This window comes from Bacillus rossius, chromosome 6 (genome assembly GCF_032445375.1).
Source record: "Bacillus rossius redtenbacheri isolate Brsri chromosome 6, Brsri_v3, whole genome shotgun sequence".
Taxonomy (NCBI): Eukaryota; Metazoa; Arthropoda; class Insecta; order Phasmatodea; family Bacillidae; genus Bacillus; species Bacillus rossius.
In genome coordinates this window covers 57,677,858-57,704,924 of record NC_086334.1, presented here as the reverse complement: position 1 = coordinate 57,704,924, position 27,067 = coordinate 57,677,858, and the positions used below count along the sequence as shown (strand labels likewise).

Below are 27,067 nucleotides of genomic sequence, written 5' to 3'. Positions count from 1 at the left end.
ATCAGATTTTTAAAATGCAAGAATAATTAACATTTATTGCCGAAATTGTTGTTGTAATAAGCAATTAAAGCCACATTAACTTTTCACTTCACTTTATAAACAGTCGACGAAACAGTTCACGTGTAGATGACTTGTAATTAATTTTAAAAACTGGCGTTTAACTATAAAGTTTAAATATAATTATGAACACTTTTTTATATAAATAAACTGTAATCAAATATCTATCATCAATTATATGAATCACCATAATTTTTTAGTCAATTGTAACATAACCTATGATTACTGCACTCGCCGAGAGCGTAACGGAACAATGAGCGTAACGGGACACATCGCAACGGAACTATGTGCGTAACGGGACACTTTTTCGTGCGTGCAGCCGGCGTTCATCGATTTATTAGACGTTGTCACGTCAAAAAAATACTTAAACCCCAGCTATGTAGTTTGATTTTCGACAAGGAATTTAGTATAATTAAAATACTGCCCATCTTGTTAAAATTTATTAAACCGTTAATACTATAAAGTTTATCTTTGTCTTTGTGAATCATTGTTGGCGCCATCCGCCACTGATGGCAGCACATAGTTGTTACACATTTCCGTTTCTTGCCCTCCGTTCCATTTCCGTATACCGAGAGCTCAGATGTTACACATAAATAAAAATTGTGTGTGGCTGAGTCATGGACACGGCCGTGTGTTGTACGTGAATACGTGTACGTAACAGGTAATATTTTCTATACAAAATATAAAATACGCTATTTTTTTTATTTTAACACCATATATATTTACACTATTGTTTTATATTCAATCGATAGATTTTGACGAGAGCTGACGATTGAAACTCAAACGAACGTCGTAGCTTCTCCGAGTCAAAAGTTATACTGAATGGAAATCTCGAAACGCAGCGAAATGATCTCAAAATGGCGGCGTTTCTCCCTCCACCGCACGCGATGCGTCACACGGATTTTTTTTATCCTTTTTATTATCCAGTGGTGTAATTAAATTTTGGATGGAGATGATAGATATGTAGCTGCAACACCAAACTGTATCCTTAGATTTTGTTATCATTCGTTTTTTTTGAATTGCCTCCCGCTATGGAAGCACTAGGTGTTACGGTCAGTATTTGTCTATGGCGGAGAGCGCGGACAAACACTCCCCTCCAGCTGCCCGCCGCGGTCTGGCCGGGAGAGCGGGGGGCGGGAGCGGGCGGAGGGCGCGGCAGACGGCCGCGGCATGGCAGCTGCGCGGGCGAGCGGCGGAGGCGACGACAAGCTGGTGCAGCTGGTGAGGAGACACCCGGCCATCTACGACGCCGAGTGCAGGCAGTGCAAGGCCCCGCGCGCCAAGGAGGACTCCTGGCGGGCCGTGGCCGAGGGCGCCGGCCGCAGCGGTGAGTCCCTCATGCGCGCCCGTGTGCAGCTCTTCCGTGCGTTTAGCTGCGGTCACAGCCATGTTTCTTTACACATTCAAATACCTGAAGAATCGTTTCAACTAAGAATATCTATAGTGTTATATCATTACTTTGTGGTTTATTACTATTATTAAATATGTAAATACTGACCATGTTTTGCTCTTCCGGATATCTAATTTTTTTTTTCTGAATTAAATAAATTTTTCCTAATCGTGAATGAAATCTCATCGGTTGCCATTTCATTACGTTTCCGTGCCAAGGTAGAACGGACGGCACTCGTTCCTTTCATGTGCTTGGCCACGTATTTATTTGGGCTTGACGTCTCGCTGACAACGACTTCAGTAGAGACGGTTATACGCACTGATATACATACAGGACGATAGATGCTGAGACAGAAATCGGCATGGCCTACATACTAGGTACCAATCCTGGCATTTGCCTGGAGTGATTTCGCGAAACCACACGAAGTGTGAATCAGAATGGCCGGACCTGAATTCGAACTCGGGACCTCTGGACTGCGAGTAGAGTCCCGCCTCGCTCCATTGCTACCAGCCACTCGTCCAAGGAAGAAACAAATGTGAGCGAGTCTTTCAGTACTCACCAGAGATGTGTAACATCTAACGAGAAAATTCACGTGTTCTCACGTTGAAAATAAACCTATAATACGATACTTGAACACGAAATTTAACGTAGCATTATTTAAAATAATGTCATACGCGTTAAATAGACGAAATGTGTATTTTCAACCACATTTCTTGACGCGAATCACACTTAGTTTCCGCACACACCGCTAAGATTCGTTACCAGAGCAGCTACGTCGATTATAGAATCATTCGAATTGTAGAGCGAAAGGTTAAACTACATAACGAAGCGGTTCCGATAAAAGCGAAACAAGACTTGAAAAAATTCTAAATCACGGATTTGGACCTGATTTCCGACAGTAATTATATTAAAATACTACCCATCGTGTTAAAATTCATAAAACAGTTAATGCAATAAAGTTTCCCTTTGACTTTGTGAACTTTGGTTAACGCCATCCGCCACGGTTGGCAGCAACGTTGTTACACATTTCCGTTCCATGCGACTTCCGTTACGAAACTACTAGACTACCAAATACCATATAAATACAGAATAGCTAAGATGTTACACTTAAAAAAAACTCGCGCTCTTGCGAGACTGGTTATGGTCTTTGATATGGTGTTTCGTCGCACGGTCATGGCGACGGGACCTCTAAGATTATAGTGGGCTACAAACCACTGTGCTCATGAATTCGAGTCAAGCCGCGGAGTGACTCGGGCCGAATGCCTTCGCCAGGCGAGCGCGGTGCCCTAGCGGCCACAGCCACCGAGAACCCTGTGCTATGGGAGTGTTGCCACTGGCTCAGGAAGCGTCCATCACATAGGGCGATTTGAACTCCTCATTTCGCGTGAGGTTGTAATATTATTTTAATTTTAGAATCGTGTTGTTTTCTATTTTAACTGTTCAGCGAGACTTCACGTTACCTACGTTAACACAGCAATGTCGAATGAGTATCGAAAAAAGTAGACGAGTCTACAACTTCACTTTCTGGAGCAAAGCAAGTAGTTTTTTTTTTTTTTTGATGGAGTTTGTTCGGAACGAGATTATTCTCAGTCAAGAAGTAGACAGTGTTTTCACTCGAAATAATTGATGATTAGAGAGAAAGTAAGAGAGAGAGAGGAAGAGAGAAAGAGATGAGATAAATTGAGCAATGTAGAAAGAAAAAAGAGAGAGAGTGTTGGAGAGTAAATAGCCTGTACTTGTAACAAGCTCTACTGATGAAAGCTAAATTTATGGACTGAACAGTACGCATGGACGAAAGCAGCGCGATAAATCCGGACTGAAAAAAGATAGTGGCTATCTTAGGGAGATAACTTAAGACAGCACATCACAGAACAAACAGTAAACAAGGCGTGTTCAAATGACACGCCTCAGAGATGTGTTCTTCCTGAGCGAGGAAGGAATGCAGATATGGGTAACCCGAGCAAATGTAAAATGCCGCACGCTGTTGTCTCTCGGAGTTAGGCAGCCACCTCACTGTTGGGGGAAGAGGCTCAGAAAGCGACCCCGAGCAGACATTGCTGACTGACCGACAGGGATATCATCTCCGCCAGTAGCGGACCCAGGGACCGAGTATGTACCGGAACTTGGCATCGAACCCCGAGGCCCGCGAGGAGTCCCAGGCGACCCCTGACCTCCTGTTCTGTGCCTGTAAATAGTAAGTTCTGACGGGGATTGTGAAATAACTGACTTTGAAAATTCGCTGCGAAGCTTGGTGACTACAAATGGCCTGATTTAAATTTAATTTAATTTCGAGGAAAATTAATTTATTTTTACGTTAAAATCGTGTGTTGTCCAGCCCTTCTTGGTTTATGGGGAAGGAGGGGGGGGGGGGAATTTGATATTTAGCTGAGCAGCTCAGGTTATTTTTTGAGAGGCGATCCGAAGAAGGACTGCTCCACCAATGGCGCCAGCGAGCGGTACATCAAACAGAGCGGCACGACGCCATTAGCGAACCGCAGGGAGTGTGGACGTGTGACTGTACAATCTCTCGATGTATCGACCACGATGTATACCACATAGCATATTTGAATTATTTAAGATACACATATGTGTGCATTCTGTCATAATCAAGTTTTACAATATTACCATTGGTTGAGTCACTTTTTTTGTGTATGATTTCGAGACACCGATGTTAGCGACAGGCTTACCAATCATGCCTGTGTATCAGCATAAAACTCCGAAATCTAAAAGAAGCGATACGTCGCATCGACTAATCGATTTGGTTCCTTGTGTCGCGTCGATGTTGGGAAGGAAGCTATGGCGAGCCGTGCTGGACGGGTTCTCCGACCAGGCCCCTCACATCATTCTGTGGGCCCCGTTGCTAGAAGTCATAATGCCCCCCCCCCCCTTTTTTTTCTAACAGATTAAAAAAAGTTTTTTCCTTTATGTACATTGTTTTAGTTATATATATATATATTAACCTTTTCAGAATTGTTTTAAAACACATTAAAACTAGTTTTAAGTCAGTGTTTCGACTGGCAACGTAAATTTATTTTGAATAATGGCAAATAAATGAGTGTAAGTATCCTGCACTGTCAACATGGTGTCACGTCAATTGGTGGTGGTTTTGTTACTCACAGTTGTAGATTCAGACACGTTCTGTACGCACAGAATATTCCAAATAATATTACCCTGGTGTAATATTTCATCGGTAACTAGATTTATACCATACTGTTTAATTGTTTTCTATGATTTATTTAAAATTGTCTACTTTTTTGTTTTAAGTTTTTTTTCCTTTCCTTCGCAGGCCCCCTAGACCCATGGGCCCCGTTGCCATAGCAACGGTAGCACCGGCCATGTGGGGGCTGCTACGGAGATATTTTGTTCGTCAAATGATACATCAAGTTGCACACGTAAAAACGTGCAAGGCATTATTTACGTTCTTTGAATGATTATTGCAATGGGGACGATTGATTTTAATCATTATTTTGGACAAACGCCATAGTAGTTGGAAAAGGGGGGTTCAAGCACAGGCGGAGGATCGAGGATCCGGCTGACCTTGAACCTTGACCTTGACCTTTGACCTTGACCTTGAACTTTGACCTTGACTTTGACCTTGACCTTTGACCTTGACATTGACCTTTAACTATGACCTTGACCATTGACTTTGACCTTTAATTATGACCTTGACCTTGATATTTGACCTTGACGTACAATGAGCGTAACGGGACAATGCACGTTACGGGACACTTTTTCGTGCTTGCATCCGGCGTCATACCAATCTATGCCAATCCGTATGCCAATCTATGCTAATCCGTATGCCAATCTATGCCAATTCGTATGCCAATCTATGCTAATTCGTATGCCAATCTATGCTAATCCATATGCCAATCTATGCTAATCCATATGTTAATCCATGCTAATCCATGCTAATCCATCCGCCATTTTGTATTTCTAGAAATTTCCACCAACATCGAATCGTGACGTCACCGTTGCACTTTTCTTCACGGCCGCCATCTTGGATTCGAATTTTTTTTTTTCGAACTTCAACTTTTCGAAATTAGATGTAATCATCAGCCGCCATCTTGTTTCGTCTGCTGGTGGCCGCCATCTTGTGACGTCATATAGTTCTGTTGGTCGCCACCAGATAGCAGCAGGGATAATTTTATTTTTTTCTTTAACTAAAATATTTTCAGTGCCGAGGCTGGGATTCGATTCATGGGACGTGAAAACGTCCAGGATGTCGTGGTTACGAGGTGGACGCCTTGACCACTAGACCACGAGACCAATTGGGATATGGTGGAATAAATAATCTATATATGCTACGTACTGATGGCAAGTTTATGATAAATGGGGGAGGGTGTTTTTGCCTTCCTTAATGCATACCTAAGGCGCCACATTTGAAATTAAAATTATTATACAGCCGCCATCTTTAATTCCAGCACAGACTACCAGATGACGCTAAATTCAAAAAATTAGTTGCCAGAGGCGCCGCCATCTTGGTTCTCAAGTTGGCTGGTAGATGTCGCTAGTATCGCGCGCCAAATTCAAAATTAGTTGCCAGAGGCGCCGCCATCTTGGTTCTCAAGTTGGTTGGTAGATGGCGCCACCGTCGCCATATTTTAGTTAATATAATCGATACCAGATGACGCCACAGTCGCCATCTTTAGTTCCTAGTGTTGCTACCAGAGTGTGCCACCGTCGCCATCTTTAATTCTTAAAGTTACCGCCGGAGCGCGCCACCGTCGCCATCTTTAATTCTTAAAGTTACTGCCGGATGGCGCCAAGGTCTAGACAAGTCGGAATAAGTTTGGAACCTGTAGCCATATTATTATTAATTAATAATGTATGTTTATTAAATATGATAGAGTATTTATAAAATATTGGTGTTGTGTAGAGTCTCTCTCTCTTCTTCTCGTAGTGGCGGAAGACATCTCGAAGGTAGTGTTACAATTTATGTATTAAAGCAATCACTCTAGCTGAGGAGGTTAATAACTTATAGTTACAACTTTTTTAAAAATACTCTGAATTTAAAACAATTTTTAATAAGAAGGACCATTAAATGGTTTGAAATTAAAGCAAACAACTTAAATGTTAAACACATATTTATTTAAATCTTATTACAAACAACAAGGGATAAGAAAAAACACTGATTTAAAAGAATTAAATAATGAGTAATAAAAGTACACAATATTCACACACTGCACATCATAGTGACAAAGTCAACATAACCTATTTACATAAACCAGAGACCCAATACATAAATTTTATCATAACTACATGTTACATAGAGTAAAAACATACTCTGAAATACATAATGAAGAGAAAATTGATATAAATAACATTATACTTTGCTCAATAGTTCCAGAAGTAATGAACGCACTGCTACACGAGCAATTTCAACAGTTCTTTCATCACTAGTGTTTTCTGTGGAACATACTTGAGTGGTGTCTTCACTGATCGGACCTAGATGACTGAGATCTCGGGTTCGACTCTTGCGAGATGTAGGAAGGCGAAGCCGACGCCGGCGTTTAGGCTGGACTGCTACTAATGTAGTAGGTGCTGGCGATGTAGCACCCATCTGGGTACAGGCAGTTTATGTCTGGACTGACGAAGTCTGACCACATGCAGATGCTGGCGGTGACTGAATAGTTGAGGCACTGAATGTTGCAGAGAAATAATGTCATTTTTGCCAGTACTCACGATAACTGATGAGTGAAGCTGTGCTAGCTCTGCAAGGCTGATGCTAGTTCTACAGGTATGACTGCAAGGCTGCAGTGCTGATGTTGTCTCTAGGATGCTGAATGTCAGACTGGTTGTAACAACCTTTGGTGTCGTAGTACACACAAATTTATAATTCGTCTTCATCACTATCCCCCAAGCCACTATCCGTTCCTTCATCCACATCTTCGTTCGCCTCTTGCGCTTCCTTTGCGGCCTCGATGCAGGTCATAACAGCCTGATATAAATAGGTAATAAATTCCTCTTCCTCAGGGAACTCAGCGAGAATGTTGAGGGTGGAGGATGTAAGGTGGTAATGTATATCATTAAAGTCCATACCTATGTACCGACGTACTACCTCCATTACAAATTCCCGAACATCGTCCATCGTAACACTGTTTAAATTACAATCGCAAACACTCTCCGCGTAAACACTGGTGGAAGCCATGATGATAGGAGCGTGGTTAGAAGCAGACTACCACGTTAGCATGGAGATGTCGTCAGAGCCCCCCACACCACTGGGTGGCAGTTACGGTGACTCCAGAACTCGCTCGAAATATCCTGCACAACACATTCCAAAAACATGATGTAGCCTATGGTTGACGGCACAAACACCCCGAGTGGCTCTGTGTGTTTCCTCCTGCCCAAACACGCGCTGCTGTGAAAGCCTCTTCCCAAGCACAGACGTCACTCCCGCAGCAGACAAAACAGGCGTATGCTACAGGAGCTAGAACAATTGAATAACCAAATATATTTAGACTACCCAACTACATAAATGACATGAGATAATTCCTGTGCGATAATCGTACTTTAAATGTTGTAATGTATGTATAAACATTAATCATTCCGAAGTACTTGAAAAAAAAAATGTAAGTGAGGTGTTATTCACCTTTAGCGCTTCTCGATTTCTGTATCTGCTACCCACGAATTAAATTGAGACGGGAAACCCCACCATTTCACAAAAGACCGGCCATTTCTTCGTTTGAGAACTATCTCCACCAAATATGTGTCCGGATACATCGTAGGCTGGATCTCTTCAGCATAGAAGCCACCACGAATAGGCTTGTGGTCCAAGTCTTCGAGGTAGTAGGTCCTGGGTTCCGATTCACGAACGTGTGTCACACGGAAAAGTTCAGAACTCCAATTCGCCGTGAAACCTTTCTCAAAGACACCTTTCTGCTTGGAGATTCTCACAATGACACCAACATTAGCTTTATGCTTGCGTGTATCTTTCTTCTTCGTGTTGGTGAATACAGTCCCAAGTAGACGATCATCCTTTACATCTTTAGGCTTCATTTTCGTGGTAGAATGCACTGTGGAATTATATTCACTTATAAGTTTCGACAAAAGATCCAACCAAAAACACCTCAAAGTCTTTTACAAACATAATATTTATTACTCAATTTCTATCCTACTACAGAATCACTTGCGAAAGCCAGCAATCTTATAAACATTTAGCCCTGCATAGACGTGCAACGACTACTTCTTAGCTCCAAATGGCTCCAAATGCTCCAAACAGCCTTCAAATGCTCCAACAGCTCCAAAAAAAGGCTGCAAATGCTTGACAGCTCCAAATGGCTCCAAATTCTCCAAACGGCTCCAAATGCTCCAAATGCCTCCAAATGGCTCCAAATGGCTCCAAATGGCTCCAAACGCTCCAAATGTCTCCAAAAGGCTCCAAATGCTTCAAAAGACTCCAAATGCTCCAACAGCTCCAAAAAAAGGCTCCAAATGCTTAACACAGCTCCAAATGGCTCCAAATGGCTCCAACAGCTCCAAAAGGCTCCAAATGCTTCAAAAGGCTCCAATTGTTCCAAGAGCTCCATCTTAAATTGGTTCCAACTGATTCCAATTACTTTTCTTATCGAACTTGGCATGATTACTAACATGTCTTTATTAGTATACATTTTGACTGGCAGTGGTAACGTATTTTGCACCTTTAAGTTATAAGTTTTATTTAGAAATCAGATTTCGATAAATGGTAGATACCATTTGGAAAGAAAATATATTAATTTATCTTCAAGTTTATACACATACATTTAATTTAAGCCATTATTGTATGTAGCCAGCTTCCCTCAGTTCTTTGAGTATGAAGGATATTTCTTTAATGTTCGAATAGTTTCCTGCACAAAGCGATCCATGTAGTAGTCGTAGCCTGTCAACCAATATGTTAGGATCTTCCCATGAGGTATAATCAAACTCTTCTGCTGCGTTCATCATCCTCGCATGTTTATAATAAATATTATCTCTGGTGTCTATCGTTTTAACACCAACCTCAAGGTCACTTTCGTCATCGTGCCAGTGATTATCACAAGCTTGATCAGGATAATTTATTTTATTACGACGTTTCCATCGTTTTGGTCTCAAACCACCATCACAGTCTTCACTCTTGCATGCTTTTGGTGCTTCAGCACAATACTCTATCATGTCAGCCTTAGATGTGTCAGCACAGTCTTCGTTCATGCCAGCTTCTGATGTGTCACCACAGTCTTCAATCATGTCAGCACCACAAACTTGATCAGGATAATTTATTTTATTACGTCGTTTCCATCGTTTTGGTCTCAAACCACCATCACAGTCTTCACTCTTGCATGCTTTTGGTGCTTCAGCACAATACTCTATCATGTCAGCCTTAGATGTGTCAGCACAGTCTTCGTTCACGCCAGCTTCTGTTGTGTCACCACAGTCTTCAATCATGTCAGCACCACAAACTTGATCAGGATAATTTATTTTATTACGTCGTTTCCATCGTTTTGGTCTCAGACCGCCATCACAGTCTTCGATCTTACCTGCTTTAGGTGCTTCAGTACAGTACTCAATCATGTCAGCCTCAGATGTGTCACCACATTCTTCAATCATGCACGCTTCAGATGATTCATCAAAGTCTTCGACCTTGTAAGCTTCAGATGGTTCTCCATCTTTCTCATTTTCATGGAGACGACTAGATATTGGAGTAAATATATTTTCATTTCTAATGTGGTTACAACTACCTTCGTTTGTTTTAAATTTTAAATTATTATCTTCATCTAGATCAGTAATTTTAGCATTAGCTTTTTCGCCTTCGTTCCTCTTCCGCGATGTTGTAGCCCAGTCTTCGTTATCTTTATTCATCTTAATTGTACAGGTCTTGTAATGTCTATCCAAGTAATATCTTCTACCAAAGGATTTCTGACACTGACTGCAATGAAACGGTTTTTGACAAGGACCCAAATTACACTCGCTTCTCTCATGTCGTTTAGCATTCTTTCTCAAGGTAAACACCTTGCTACAGTATCTACAGTGATGACGTTTCGATACAGCGTCAGATCCTAAATCGGAATTCATATTAGTTACCGAGACTAATGCCAGATGCAAACTAAGAGTTTTAAATTAGATATATTACTTAAATAGAATTTTTTAATTATTTCATCAGCGAGAATTAATTTATCTCATTCAAAGGTACTTGTTGCAAGTAGTTCTGCTTTTCAACAACAGATGTCGACACATGTTACTTGCAGGTAAATAATATTTAGTTCTTTTATGCGGGGATGCGGGATGCTCACTAACGACCGCAATAGATCGATGGCTTCGCTAGACTCCAAGGAGAAGGAAGTTCGTCCATCCTGTTAGTGCTTCTTAGATTTCTCAGAGATTATTTGACTGAGTAATGATATTTTTTTTTAAATTTCCACCTGATAAAAATATTACAAGTGATGGTATTCATAGGTCCTCAATACATCACCGTCCTCGATGAACATTGCTGCAAGTTGCTTAACCACATACCCCTTCGCAGGCTTTTCACGACCATTGTCTGAAGTAGCTTGTCTTCTGGGTTGTAGCCGTGTCCTTGGCGAATAATTCACCGACGTTTTGGCCGACATTGCAGTCGCCATCATTAGGGAGCAGTTACCTACTGAGGTTATTACAAGTTGTCCTGATTGTAAGAACCTCAGTAGGTAACGGCTCCCTGATGATGGCGACTGCATTGTCGACCGAAACGCCGGGGAATTATTCGCCAAGGACACGTCTACAACCCAGAAGACAAGCTACTTCAGACAATGGTCGTGAAAAGCCTGCGAAGGGGTATGTGGTTAAGCAACTTGCAGCAATGTTCATCGAGGACGGTGATGTATTGAGGACCTATGAATACCATCACTTGTAATATTTTTATCAGGTGGAAATTTAAAAAAAAAATATCATTACTCAGTCAAATAATCTCTGAGAAATCTAAGAAGCACTAACAGGATGGACGAACTTCCTTCTCCTTGGAGTCTAGCGAAGCCATCGATCTATTGCGGTCGTTAGTGAGCATCCCGCATCCCCGCATAAAAGAACTAAATATTATTTACTTGCAAGTAACATGTGTCGACATCTGTTGTTGAAAAGCAGAACTACTTGCAACAAGTACCTTTGAATGAGATAAATTAATTCTCGCTGATGAAATAATTAAAAAATTCTATTTAAGTAATATATCTAATTTAAAACTCTTAGTTTGCATCTGGCATTAGTCTCGGTAACTAATATGAATTCCGATTTAGGATCTGACGCTGTATCGAAACGTCATCACTGTAGATACTGTAGCAAGGTGTTTACCTTGAGAAAGAATGCTAAACGACATGAGAGAAGCGAGTGTAATTTGGGTCCTTGTCAAAAACCGTTTCATTGCAGTCAGTGTCAGAAATCCTTTGGTTGAAGATATTACTTGGATAGACATTACAAGACCTGTACAATTAAGATGAATAAAGATAACGAAGACTGGGCTACAACATCGCGGAAGAGGAACGAAGGCGAAAAAGCTAATGCTAAAATTACTGATCTAGATGAAGATAATAATTTAAAATTTAAAACAAACGAAGGTAGTTGTAACCACATTAGAAATGAAAATATATTTACTCCAATATCTAGTCGTCTCCATGAAAATGAGAAAGATGGAGAACCATCTGAAGCTTACAAGGTCGAAGACTTTGATGAATCATCTGAAGCATGCATGATTGAAGAATGTGGTGACACATCTGAGGCTGACATGATTGAGTACTGTACTGAAGCACCTAAAGCAGGTAAGATCGAAGACTGTGATGGCAGTCTGAGACCAAAACGATTGGAAACGACGTAATAAAATAAATTATCCTGATCAAGTTTGTGGTGCTGACATGATTGAAGACTGTGGTGACACATCAGAAGCTGGCATGAACGAAGAATGTGCTGACACATCTAAGGCTGACATGATAGAGTATTGTGCTGAAGCACCAAAAGCATGCAAGAGTGAAGACTGTGATGGTGGTTTGAGACCAAAACGATGGAAACGTCGTAATAAAATAAATTATCCTGATCAAGCTTGTGATAATCACTGGCACGATGACGAAAGTGACCTTGAGGTTGGTGTTAAAACGATAGACACCAGAGATAATATTTATTATAAACATGCAAGGATGATGAACGCAGCAGAAGAGTTTGATTATACCTCATGGGAAGATCCTAACATATTGGTTGACAGGCTACGACTACTACATGGATCGCTTTGTGCAGGAAACTATTCGAACATTAAAGAAATATCCTTCATACTCAAAGAACTGAGGGAAGCTGGCTACATACAATAATGGCTTAAATTAAATGTATGTGTATAAACTTGAAGATAAATTAATATATTTTCTTTCCAAATGGTATCTACCATTTATCGAAATCTGATTTCTAAATAAAACTTATAACTTAAAGGTGCAAAATACGTTACCACTGCCAGTCAAAATGTATACTAATAAAGACATGTTAGTAATCATGCCAAGTTCGATAAGAAAAGTAATTGGAATCAGTTGGAACCAATTGAAGACGGAGCTCTTGGAACAATTGGAGCCTTTTGAAGCATTTGGAGTCTTTTGGAGCTGTTGGAGCCATTTGGAGCATTTGGAGCCATTTGGAGCATTTGGAGCTGTCAAGCATTTGGAGCCTTTTGGAGCTGTTGGAGCCATTTGGAGCTGTGTTAAGCATTTGGAGCCTTTTTTTTGGAGCTGTTGGAGCATTTGGAGTCTTTTGAAGCATTTGGAGCCTTTTGGAGACATTTGGAGCGTTTGGAGCCATTTGGAGCCATTTGGAGGCATTTGGAGCATTTGGAGCCGTTTGGAGAATTTGGAGCCATTTGGAGCTGTCAAGCATTTGCAGCCTTTTTTTGGAGCTGTTGGAGCATTTGAAGGCTGTTTGGAGCATTTGGAGCCATTTGGAGCTAAGAAGTAGTCGTTGCACGTCTATGCAGGGCTAAATGTTTATAAGATTGCTGGCTTTCGCAAGTGATTCTGTAGTAGGATAGAAATTGAGTAATAAATATTATGTTTGTAAAAGACTTTGAGGTGTTTTTGGTTGGATCTTTTGTCGAAACTTATAAGTGAATATAATTCCACAGTGCATTCTACCACGAAAATGAAGCCTAAAGATGTAAAGGATGATCGTCTACTTGGGACTGTATTCACCAACACGAAGAAGAAAGATACACGCAAGCATAAAGCTAATGTTGGTGTCATTGTGAGAATCTCCAAGCAGAAAGGTGTCTTTGAGAAAGGTTTCACGGCGAATTGGAGTTCTGAACTTTTCCGTGTGACACACGTTCGTGAATCGGAACCCAGGACCTACTACCTCGAAGACTTGGACCACAAGCCTATTCGTGGTGGCTTCTATGCTGAAGAGATCCAGCCTACGATGTATCCGGACACATATTTGGTGGAGATAGTTCTCAAACGAAGAAATGGCCGGTCTTTTGTGAAATGGTGGGGTTTCCCGTCTCAATTTAATTCGTGGGTAGCAGATACAGAAATCGAGAAGCGCTAAAGGTGAATAACACCTCACTTACATTTTTTTTTTCAAGTACTTCGGAATGATTAATGTTTATACATACATTACAACATTTAAAGTACGATTATCGCACAGGAATTATCTCATGTCATTTATGTAGTTGGGTAGTCTAAATATATTTGGTTATTCAATTGTTCTAGCTCCTGTAGCATACGCCTGTTTTGTCTGCTGCGGGAGTGACGTCCATGCTTGGGAAGAGGCTTTCACAGCAGCGCGTGTTTGGGCAGGAGGAAACACACAGAGCCACTCAGGGTGTTTGTGCCGTCAACCATAGGCTACATCATGTTTTTGGAATGTGTTGTGCAGGATATTTCGAGCGAGTTCTGGAGTCTTCGTAACTGCCACCCAGTGGTGTGGGGGGCTCTGACGACATCTCCATGCTAACGTGGTAGTCTGCTTCTAACCACGCTCCTATCATCATGGCTTCCACCAGTGTTTACGCGGAGAGTGTTTGCGATTGTAATTTAAACAGTGTTACGATGGACGATGTTCGGGAATTTGTAATGGAGGTAGTACGTCGGTACATAGGTATGGACTTTAATGATATACATTACCACCTTACATCCTCCACCCTCAACATTCTCGCTGAGTTCCCTGAGGAAGAGGAATTTATTACCTATTTATATCAGGCTGTTATGACCTGCATCGAGGCCGCAAAGGAAGCGCAAGAGGCGAACGAAGATGTGGATGAAGGAACGGATAGTGGCTTGGGGGATAGTGATGAAGACGAATTATAAATTTGTGTGTACTACGACACCAAAGGTTGTTACAACCAGTCTGACATTCAGCATCCTAGAGACAACATCAGCACTGCAGCCTTGCAGTCATACCTGTAGAACTAGCATCAGCCTTGCAGAGCTAGCACAGCTTCACACATCAGTTATCGTGAGTACTGGCAAAAATGACATTATTTCTCTGCAACATTCAGTGCCTCAACTATTCAGTCACCGCCAGCATCTGCATGTGGTCAGACTTCGTCAGTCCAGACATAAACTGCCTGTACCCAGATGGGTGCTACATCGCCAGCACCTACTACATCAGTAGCAGTCCAGCCTAAACGCCGGCGTCGGCTTCGCCTTCCTACATCTCGCAAGAGTCGAACCCGAGATCTCAGTCATCTAGGTCCGATCAGTGAAGACACCACTCAAGTATGTTCCACAGAAAACACTAGTGATGAAAGAACTGTTGAAATTGCTCGTGTAGCAGTGCGTTCATTACTTCTGGAACTATTGAGCAAAGTATAATGTTATTTATATCAATTTTCTCTTCATTATGTATTTCAGAGTATGTTTTTACTCTATGTAACTTGTAGTTATGATAAAATTTATGTATTGGGTCTCTGGTTTATGTAAATAGGGTTATGTTGACTTTGTCACTATGATGTGCAGTGTGTGAATATTGTGTACTTTTATTACTCATTATTTAATTCTTTTAAATCAGTGTTTTTTCTTATCCCTTGCTGTTTGTAATAAGATTTAAATAAATATGTGTTTAACATTTAAGTTGTTTGCTTTAATTTCAAACCGTTTAATGGTCCTTCTTATTAAAAATTGTTTTAAATTCAGAGTATTTTTAAAAAAGTTGTAACTATAAGTTATTAACCTCCTCAGCTAGAGTGATTGCTTTAATACATAAATTGTAACACTACCTTCGAGATGTCTTCCGCCACTACGAGAAGAAGAGAGAGAGACTCTACACAACACCAATATTTTATAAATACTCTATCATATTTAATAAACATACATTATTAATTAATAATAATATGGCTACAGGTTCCAAACTTATTCCGACTTGTCTAGACCTTGGCGCCATCCGGCAGTAACTTTAAGAATTAAAGATGGCGACGGTGGCGCGCTCCGGCGGTAACTTTAAGAATTAAAGATGGCGACGGTGGCACACTCTGGTAGCAACACTAGGAACTAAAGATGGCGACTGTGGCGTCATCTGGTATCGATTATATTAACTAAAATATGGCGACGGTGGCGCCATCTACCAACCAACTTGAGAACCAAGATGGCGGCGCCTCTGGCAACTAATTTTGAATTTGGCGCGCGATACTAGCGACATCTACCAGCCAACTTGAGAACCAAGATGGCGGCGACTCTGGCAACTAATTTTTTGAATTTAGCGTCATCTGGTAGTTTGTGCTGGAATTAAAGATGGCGGCTGTATAATAATTTTAATTTCAAATGTGGCGCCTTAGGTATGCATTAAGGAAGGCAAAAACACCCTCCCCCATTTATCATAAACTTGCCATCAGTACGTAGCATATATAGATTATTTATTCCACCATATCCCAATTGGTCTCGTGGTCTAGTGGTCAAGGCGTCCGCCTCGTAACCACGACATCCTGGACGTTTTCACGTCCCATGAATCGAATCCCAGCCTCGGCACTGAAAATATTTTAGTTAAAGAAAAAAATAAAATTATCCCTGCTGCTATCTGGTGGCGACCAACAGAACTATATGACGTCACAAGATGGCTGCCTCCAGCAGACGAAAACAAGATGGCGGCCACCAGCAGACGAAAACAAGATGGCGGCCACCAGCAGACGAAACAAGATGGCGGCTGATGATTACATCGAATTTCGAAAAGTTGAAGTTCAAAAAAAAAATTCGAATCCAAGATGGCGGCCTTGACGAAAAGTGCAACGGTGACGTCACGATTCGAAGTTGGTGGAAATTTCTTGAAATACAAAATGGCGGATGGATTAGCATGGATTAGCATGGATTAACATATGGATTAGCATAGATTGGCATATGGATTAGCATAGATTGGCATACGAATTAGCATAGATTGGCATACGAATTGGCATAGATTGGCATACGGATTAGCATAGATTGGCATACGGATTGGCATAGATTGGCATGAACGCCGGATGCAAGCACGAAAAAGTGTCCCGTAACGTGCATTGTCCCGTTACGCTCATTGTACATCAAGGTCAAAGTTCAAGGTCAAAGTTCAAGGTCAAGGTTCAAGGTCAAGGTCAAAGGTCAAGGTCAAAGTTCAAGGTCAAGGTTCAAGGTCAGCCGGATCCTCGATCCTCCGCCTGTGCTTGAACCCCCCTTTTCCAACTACTCGCCATTGCTAGTATGCACTGTATGTCATGAAGAAAACCTGAACGTACACAGAAATACAATAACACAAACACGCAGAAAACAAGCTAAAATCAATCGATGACAAGTGTTAAATGTATAGACAACACAGAGAACTCAGTGGAAGGAATTAGAACAATATCAGAGCATAGACGAAATACAGAGCGCTGACAACGATGAGACAGTTGAAGAAAAAAACGAAAATACAGATTAAAAAAAAAAACCACCTTGGACTGCACAACAATACCTCGAACCCAGAGATGAATAAAAAACAAGTATTCTGACAACACAACGACGACAGCACATACGAAAACAGTAGGCCTTTTAAAACAAAACAGTTGCGACGTTTCGGGAACTGTGATTTGTTCCCATCATCAGGCATTCTTTGCAGTGACGAATAGTTACATCATATTAAAGATGCAAGCGCGGCTCCAGAGGAAGGGCGCAGGGTGCGATAGCCCCTTCCGAGCCCAAATTCTACTTCTTATTTCTTTGTAGGGAATATTAATGTTAACTTAAATACTTTCGTTAATGTGCTAAAGTCTTCTTTCAATCAAAATTTGTACGAAAATACTAAACTTCAGTATTTGAGACCATATATTTAGTGAATATCCCAAGGGTAATGTCGTGATTATCAACTGCATCCTCCTGTGTGTGAGAGCCCTGCCCGAGATGTCTTCCTGGAGCCGCCATTGTAACGATGAACCGTAATCTATATACGACGATGACGACGGGTTATAGTCCGGAGGCTGGACTGTGCCCCAGCCATCGCCACGGGGTTGAATTGAGGACCACGGCGTGACTGGGGCGAGCTAGGCGAGGCGACACCGCTATGGTACACCGTTGCCTTCCGCAGCACGGAGGTTAACAGACAACACAACACCCGGTCGTGGACCGGGGAAGGAATCAAACCTGGGATGGGGCCGGTGATTCACTAGCAAGTGGGCCAACATGTCGGCCAATCACAAGTTACTTAATGCGCATTCATGATTATCGATGCAACAAACTCCTTTCCAGTCTTGCACTGGCGGCAACAAATTTAAACAATCTCGTCGGACCAAGCATGCCTTATTTATTTGCTCTTCTTGGAATCTAGAGAGACAATTTTTGAAGAATACATTTTATGAATCCAGAGAGACAATTTTTGAAGAATACATTTTATGAATCTAGAGAGACAATTTTTGATGAATACATTTTATATATATTTTTTAACCCTAACAGTTCAGCCGTAGAGTACAGAACACTTTTAAGACTGTTTACATATTAATTTCACTGTGGAAGCTCTGTTATAGGAGAATAGTTAAGTATCTCTCAGCAATTACCAATATTTTACTAAACAATTATAAAATTCATACAATTAATGAACAGTAAATAATTTTTTTTTTATTAAGTGGAAGTTGGTGTCACTATGTGTCAGTAAATAACAAAGTATGTACAGTTGATTTTAAATGATTTGTTTTATTATTTCACAACATAATTGTTTAAACATACTGTTACGACCTATGTGGGGAGAACTGGGTTCATAAGGGATAGCCCATTTATGTTTTATACAGTTTTATTAATTACTAATATTTACACTACTAATAAATAATTGTATTTAAATAATGTTCGATTACAAGTCAATGGCACTTAAAACCTGTTTATTCGCAAGTCACTCAATGTCTGTCAAGTTCTACAGTTCGCACTCCTCACTGGAGCTAGGCTCGACAGCGGTTCGCCCATTACCTCGCGCCTGACCACATACACAGCCTCGCGCCACTCAGTCGCACTCTCTCGATCCCGTCACTCCGCGTCGCGCCACTCTCGAGCGAGTCTCTCACCCTCTTCGCCGATGTCGCACGTCCCTTCACTCGTGGAACTCCCGCGGAGGCCGGCGTCGCTGCTTAAATACCTGTGGCACCCTTATCGAACCGACGAGAGCGGCTATGACGTGTCGCGTCATCCCGGGCCGACCCCAAACCGAAACACCAAGAATGGCGACGCTTATTCAAGCCTCTGCACGCGGCGCGGCGTCTGTAAACCGAATTCCCAGGCCACTCAAGGTGATAATAGCCCGAGTCGGGACAATGCGCGGGGAGCTGAGGCGGAGTTCTCTTTTAATACGGCCAGGCACGCGTGGCATGCCTTATGCCAATGGACGGCGCGTGACGTCAGTGGCCATGCGTTGACGCAAGCCCGATCCGAACCTGGCGCACATCGCGGTCTTGTCTCTTACGTTCGTAACAATATGTTTGTGGGTAAGGTATATCAGTTAGCCTCTAGCTGTATTTAAATCACAATAATACTTTGTATACAATGGCAATTTTTAAAAAGATCCTATTTTTCCTTTCGTTTATGGCAAGTAGCCTACTATACTATAAGAAATATTAGCAAAGATATATTTTTATTATTGGTTGGAATATTTAAGAACTGTATTAATAATTAAAATGTGCTTAATAGTATATAATAGGGCATCCAAGGACAGGCTTCAGGCTGTGGAGCCAGAGCCGATGTCCACCATCTTAGATTATGATGTCATGGTGGCCATCTTGAATGAGCATGACCCTGGCAGCCATCTTGTATCCACCATCTTGGATTCCGCTATTTTGTTTTCTAGAAATTTCCACCATTTGGAATTATGTCACTTTGCAATTTTCGTTATGGCTGACATCTTGAAATTCTGTAATTATTATCTAAACTATTTGGAAAAAATTTAAAATTAAAACATTATTAATCAAATTTTAATAAAACACTATTTAAAAAGCACATCATGGAGTTCGGAGTCCTCGGTTCTAACCCAGTGAGGGGAAATTAAAATGGCGACCGATCCTTCCCCAATGATGGTTGCTGATAGACGGACCCCCACCACTAATGCCAAGGTATTTAAATATCGTCAGCTAGTAATGTTGTCACATCCGCCATCTTGTTTTAGTCTGCTGGAGGCCGCCATCTTGTTTCCATCTGATAGTGTGCACTACCACCATTACCATATGTTAGTTTAATTTTCCCCCAAGATTGCAGTTATCATTTATCACTGTGGTGCCCGCCACCTTGAAATGTGGATGCCATCTTGGAAATTTATAATTATTTAGCTATAAGTTCGGAAAAGATTCCAAAATTCATTTTAAAAATCTGCAATTAATACACTGATTAATTCTATAGATTCCTGTCCTTTTTTCGATGCTTGATCGATGCAAAAAAAAATTTTTTTAAAAATAATAATTTCAATAAATATGGTGAAATTCCTCAAATAAGCTTAAATTCCTATACTACTATTATCTAGTAAGCCGACGATCACACATTGACCACCATCTTGAAAATCGGTAATAATTAACCTAAAAATTCGGGAAAAATTCCAAAAATCATCAAAAAATCACTCATTAATTTACTGTTTACATCGATGGATTCCTGTCCTTGCTTCGATCCTTAGTCAATGCAAAAAAGGCAATTTAATTTTAAATACCATAAAAGTGATAAGGTTCGAGAAATAAACCACCACAAGTTCTTTTACAAAAAAAATTTATTACATAAATTGCACTACTAAAAAATTAATTTAATAATTAGATTACCTAAACAAATTCTTTTAAAGATTTATTTCCACATTTAATTTTGCGCAATTCAAGACATTTTATACCTTTTTGCCCCGATTTTCGAGGTTGATCAACAAATTCTCAAAGCACATCTTACACTCGTAAATCTTGTGCTGATGTTTTGTAACCTGAGGTCTCACAAGTCGGGAAAAGTTTTTGATGAACAGTAGTGTGCAGCATTGCTTTCATTTGTCACAAAGCAACAAATCAAAATGATCTTTTCCTTCTTGTTTAGTTACCCGAATCGAAAACACCATATTATCCTCATTTAGCACATACACATTAACTGAAACATCAGGGTTGTTTTTCTCAAAAAGATTTATCTGATTTAATGGTGGTGGACTGTACATACCAATAAAGTTGTACTTATTCTCCAAAGCATAATACCTGTTATCAACACAATTTTGATAAATTCCTTCGACAATTCTTGCCAAAATACTCCATTTAAATAAAAACTTATTTAAATGGAAACTCTTGGGGAAAAATTAAACTAACATGGTGGCAGTGCACACTAGCAGATGAAAACAATATGGCGGCATCCAGCATAATTAAACAAGATGGCGGATGTGGCAACATTACTAGCTGGCGATATTTATTTAGTTTGGCATTAGTGGTGGGGGTCAGTCTGTCAGGAGCCACCATAGGGGAAGAATTGGTCGCCATTTTTATTTTTCCCACCTTGGGTTCGAACCAAGGACTCTGAGATCCATGCCATGATCACTTTTTAAATAATATTTTATTAAAATTTGATTAAATAATATTTTATAATTTTTAAATTTTTTACTATTTTTTTTGAAAATAATTACGGATTTTCAAGATGGCGGCCGTAACTAAAATTGCAACAATGATGTAATAAATCAAAATGGTGGAAATTTCTAGAAAATAAAATGGCGGAATACAATATGGCAGACTCTGATATGGCGGATCAAATGTGGCCGCCAGGGTGAAATTCAAATGTCAAGATGAAGTTCAAGATCTCCAAAATTGCCGCCGTGACATCACAATCCAAGATGGCGGACATCGGCTCTGGCTCCACAGCCTGAAGCCTGTCCTTGAATGCCCTATTATATACTACTGTGCTTCTTAGTAAATAACACAAATTCTGGTTGAATATTTATAGCAAGTGAAGATAGGGACACTGAAACACAAACCATGTATAGGTACATAATGCAAATGGTGCACAATAAGGCAGACTTTGTTTGAAAGTAAAATGTACTGAAATATTGGAGCATATCGCAGAAGGTAGTTGATAACCATCACGGAATAATTTTTTTTAAAATCTGCCTTGTGGTTTGGGTGTTTGCGATCATCTTCTGAGGGTGGTGACTATGGACCTTTAAAATTATTCAGACGGGTCAGTCATCAGAAACTTCATTCATCCAGCCAATTTATTTTGAACAATTTGTTACTGAAACTTAAAAACCCGAAAGTATGAATACAAATTGGATTGGTAAATCAAAAGAAAGATCGTAAATTGTAATTTTTTTTTACAGTGGAAGAATGCAAAAAGAGATGGCGAGACATAAGGGACCATTACTTCAAAATCAAAAGAAAGATGAAAATCGGACCATTGTCTTCCTGCAGACAGCCGAAATGGAATCTCTTTGAGTCGTTGACCTTTTTGGATGGTTTGAGGAAGGAACGAAGGTATGTTTATAGCTTATAAAAAATTCCTTAATGTCTAAAAAGATTCTTCATTATATTTTTAAAAATTACTAAATATTACACATAAAACTAGCAATGGTATCTGTTAGATTTTAAATTTATAATATTAGGGATTTTAGTACAATTAAAACAAATTATAGATGATGTTTTAAAAAAAGACAGAAACTGACTACTGATTTTGCATATGCATGTCAGAAAAAAAAACTAATGAAGTCGTTGTTAACAGAAGGCTTATCTTAATGTATAAGTTACGGTACACTTCAATAGGTAAACTGGTAGATATAGGATATATAACTTCCACACTCCTGTACTCAGTGTACGTTTTTATATCATGTATTCTTTGAACTAACTCAACGTTTACCGCTGGTACCAGCTGTTTTTCGTAAATAAAAAGAAAGAAAAGATAGAAAAAAGGCAGAAACGGGTGTCATTCTAAAACCCTGAGTGAATTTGAAGGCTTTAGTCAAGTTCAACAGTCGAGGTCAAAGTCATAGAAATTAAATATGACGGTCGACCCATTGACTCGCCCGTTCATGCTGCTCTTTAGAAAACCCTGCACCAGAAGGAATATAAGTGTACTACTAATGACAGAATTTAAAATCCGTTTATATATATTTCAATGCAGCCCTGTTTACACCCCAACATGCGACATCCAATTTGAAAATTTCCCAACATAAATCTTATGTAGAATGGCTGTGACATGTATGCCAATTTGCCTGCCTAATAGGCAAAAGGCATGCAGAGCTGCAGATGATAACGTGCTATTTAACAAATCGTTCTTCATTCCAGAAAACTGTCTAATTACATTAAGAGTAAGCCGAGCGCACGGACTCCGGGGAGGACTTCACGGACGAGGACCGGCGCACGGACTTGTTCTCGCAGCAGCCCGCGGGGGACTGCAGAGTGTAGTGTATGGTTGCAGGTCCCGCCCACAGCCTCCGGCGGACCGCGGCGAGAAGAGCACACGGACTCCGGGGAGGACTTCACGGACGAGGACCGGCGCACGGACTTGTTCTCGCAGCAGCCCGCGGGGGACTGCAGAGTGTAGTGTATGGTTGCAGGTCCCGCCCACAGCCTCCGGCGGACCGCGGCGAGAGCAAGCACACGGACTCCGGGGAGGACTTCACGAACGAGGACCAGCGCACGGACTTGTTCTCGCAGCAGCCCGCGGGGAACTGCAGAGTGTATGGTTGCAGGTCCCGCCCACAGCCTCCGGCGGACCGCGGCGAGTGCGAGCACACGGACTCCGGGGAGGACTTCACGGACGAGGACCAGCGCACGGACTTGTTCTCGCAGCAGCCCGCGGGGAACTGCAGAGTGTATGGTTGCAGGTCCCGGCCACAGCCTCCGGCGGACCGCGTCGAGTGCGAGCACACGAACTCCGGGGAGGACTTCACGGACGAGGACCGGCGCACGGACTTGTTCTCGCAGCAGCCCGCGGGGGACTGCAGAGTGTAGTGTATGGTTGCAGGTCCCGCCCACAGCCTCCGGCGGACCGCGGCGAGAGCAAGCACACGGACTCCGGGGAGGACTTCACGGACGAGGACCAGCGCACGGACTTGTTCTCGCAGCAGCCCGCGGGGAACTGCAGAGTGTATGGTTGCAGGTCCCGGCCACAGCCTCCGGCGGACCGCGGCGAGTGCGAGCACACGGACTCCGGGGAGGACTTCACGGACGAGGACCAGCGCACGGACTTGTTCTCGCAGCAGCCCGCGGGGAACTGCAAAGTGTATGGTTGCAGGTCCCGGCCACAGCCTCCGGCGGACCGCGTCGAGTGCGAGCACACGAACTCCGGGGAGGACTTCACGGACGAGGACCAGCGCACGGACTTGTTCTCGCAGCAGCCCGCGGGGAACTGCAGAGTGTATGGTTGCAGGTCCCGCCCACAGCCTCCGGCGGACCGCGGCGAGTGCGAGCTCACGGACTCCGGTGAGGACTTCACGGACGAGGACCGGCGCACGGACTTGTTCTCGCAGCAGCCCGCGGGGGACTGCAGAGTGTAGTGTATGGTTGCAGGTCCCGCCCACAGCCTCCGGCGGACCGCGGCGAGAGCAAGCACACGGACTCCGGGGAGGACTTCACGGACGAGGACCAGCGCACGGACTTGTTCTCGCAGCAGCCCGCGGGGAACTGCAGAGTGTATGGTTGCAGGTCCCGGCCACAGCCTCCGGCGGACCGCGGCGAGTGCGAGCACACGGACTCCGGGGAGGACTTCACGGACGAGGACCAGCGCACGGACTTGTTCTCGCAGCAGCCCGCGGGGAACTGCAGAGTGTATGGTTGCAGGTCCCGGCCACAGCCTCCGGCGGACCGCGTCGAGTGCGAGCACACGAACTCCGGGGAGGACTTCACGGACGAGGACCAGCGCACGGACTTGTTCTCGCAGCAGCCCGCGGGGAACTGCAGAGTGTATGGTTGCAGGTCCCGGCCACAGCCTCCGGCGGACCGCGGCGAGTGCGAGCACACGGACTCCGGGGAGGACTTTACGGACGAGGACCAGCGCACGGACTTGTTCTCGCAGCAGCCCGCGGGGCACGAGGAGCCGTCCACGCCTCGCGGGCGGGCGAGGTCCCTGCCCTCGGACCCCCGTCGCTCCAAGATGCCGCGCCTCGGCGCCAGGAGGCCGCGGCCCTTCTGCACCGTCGTCAGCGAGTTCGATAGAGGCCCGGCGGAGAGACCGCGGCTGGTCAGGACCGTCAGCTCCGAGGACGACGTCGATGCGTTCTTCAGGAGCATCGCGCTGACCGTCAAGAAGTTCACACCGGGGGTGATAGGCGCCGCCAAGCTGAAAGTGCTGACTTTTATTAACGAACTGGAACAATCCGCGCAATACATGTCCCGTTCCCCGTCGCCTGCCTGACCCCGCGGAGCGTATTCCACAACGAAGAAGCCGCTCCTGGCTGGTGTTATTTGCGGCCCTGTCACGCAGTCAAATATTTCGCTTCCAACATCTTTCAAAATGTTGTGTTCAAATTTGAAGGGTTGTGACGTCATCGAAAACGTCACTAGTGCAGTCATGTTTGTTTGACAAGGTGGATGACCTGAGTTTCCATCAATTATGTTTCATGTAGGACAGGTTCTAAAATATGTTTGATGCTGGATGATACCATCCAATCAAAATGGTGTCTATCGGAAACGAAAACGAAATCCGTTTCCGTCAAACGAATCTTTAAAATAGCGAAGAACACATTGGTGATTAAAGATGCTATGAAAGTGAAATAACTAAAATCTAACATTAGAGTCGTATGCGAAATAATTTTATGTGTAAAGATGAAACTATATTTCTATAATTTAAAAAATCATTGAAAATTTATTCATATAATTAACAAATATTATTGTGAGTTAAATTTTTTATATTTTAAAAAAAATATAAAAGCACAAGTATCATGACATTTTGTAAAATTCCATTCAGCACTGTGAGTGTTATTTGATTTCAAAATGAGATTAAAATTGGAAAATTTGAGATAGCTCAGACCAAAAATAAATTTTAGTATTGTGACATTATTTAAAACATATTTGAGGTTAATTGTCTAAATTTATTTGATGGAGAAAAGAAGAAGCCAATTTTTTGTCCAATACTACCCCTCAAACTCTATTGTCAAATATAGAAGGAGGCAAATTTTTGACAGTGTCACAGGGCCTTTAGTTCTTCTTTTGAGTGATTTCCAGTTGTTGCTCTGAAACTATAGGTCTTCATATTCCTGAATAGGTTCTGTAGTATCGATTGTTAAATCATAAAGAATATCCCATGCTATGTATAAAGAAAATAAATGTTTCAAAAATAATATATGTGTGTAATATGTAAACTATTTCCTTAATGCTGCAATTTTATATCAATAACATATTTGGCCATTCTTGTGGTTGTAACGTAAACAAGTTAATACTTAATGTTTGATTGTCAATTTGTTTTTAAGTTATTAAAAGTTAAATGCTCAGTATAATTTAATGCCTACACGCCTTAACTACGGTAATATTAACTGATGCAAATGAAGCAGAAATAAATAAATAATAAAACATTTAATATACATATATGCTTAAAAATCAGACTTTACATTATATTTCTGAAATTATTCCAAATTTTACATCAATAGTGAAACTCATAACTGAAAATTTTGTAGTGAATGGTCGGGCAATTTTGTAATTTTTTTTTTTTTCCTTTCTTCAGGTCAATAAGCAGGCTTGGTCTGCATGTATCTTGCATACAGTGGTTCATTAGATTTAATGTATAGTTTAATTTTATTTTTAAAAAATCCAGTTTGTCCAGTCACAGATTTGTGGATTTATTTATTTTCTATTCATAATAGAATAGTTATGACATATAAAAACCCAATAGTTAATATTTCATTTGATACGTGTGACTGAAGATTTACTTGCTGGTGAAATCTACTATTGGCAAGTTATTTTTAAAGGAGCCTCTGTTTGAAGATCAGCCAGATATCCGCAACCTTTCCAAAACCATTCAAGGTATATGCTGCAGCATACTGTACAAGTACGTATCTCACTTAGGACGGTATACCAAAGACACAACAATAAGGGTTTAGGTGTTTAATATGCTAAACCTGTACCATCCATAACCGTATTCAGAATGCACTATAGGTCACGGCCAGTCCCTTATTTTTAGTGAACGAATTTTGGTGTCCTATCCGTTACCGATCTGTTGCCCAAATTCCGCGTATGCGCAGAGCTCACTTTTTCGTTTATTTCGTCCAGATGACAGATCCGTGTATGGCGCCATTAACTCGTATGTAGGTATGTATTCATTTTTTGAACATCGG

At 41.8% G+C, this 27,067-nt stretch overlaps 1 protein-coding gene across 1 annotated transcript; it reads left to right on the top strand.

The window, feature by feature from the left end:
• Positions 1-1,222: 1,222 nt before the first annotated feature.
• Positions 1,223-26,077, top strand: LOC134533555 (uncharacterized). Its single transcript, XM_063371092.1, has 3 exons — positions 1,223-1,384; positions 22,121-22,274; positions 24,714-26,077. Exons 1-3 carry the CDS (start codon positions 1,228-1,230, stop codon positions 25,150-25,152), a joined length of 750 nt encoding a protein of 249 aa, XP_063227162.1. The 5' UTR covers positions 1,223-1,227; the 3' UTR covers positions 25,153-26,077.
• Positions 26,078-27,067: the final 990 nt, after the last annotated feature.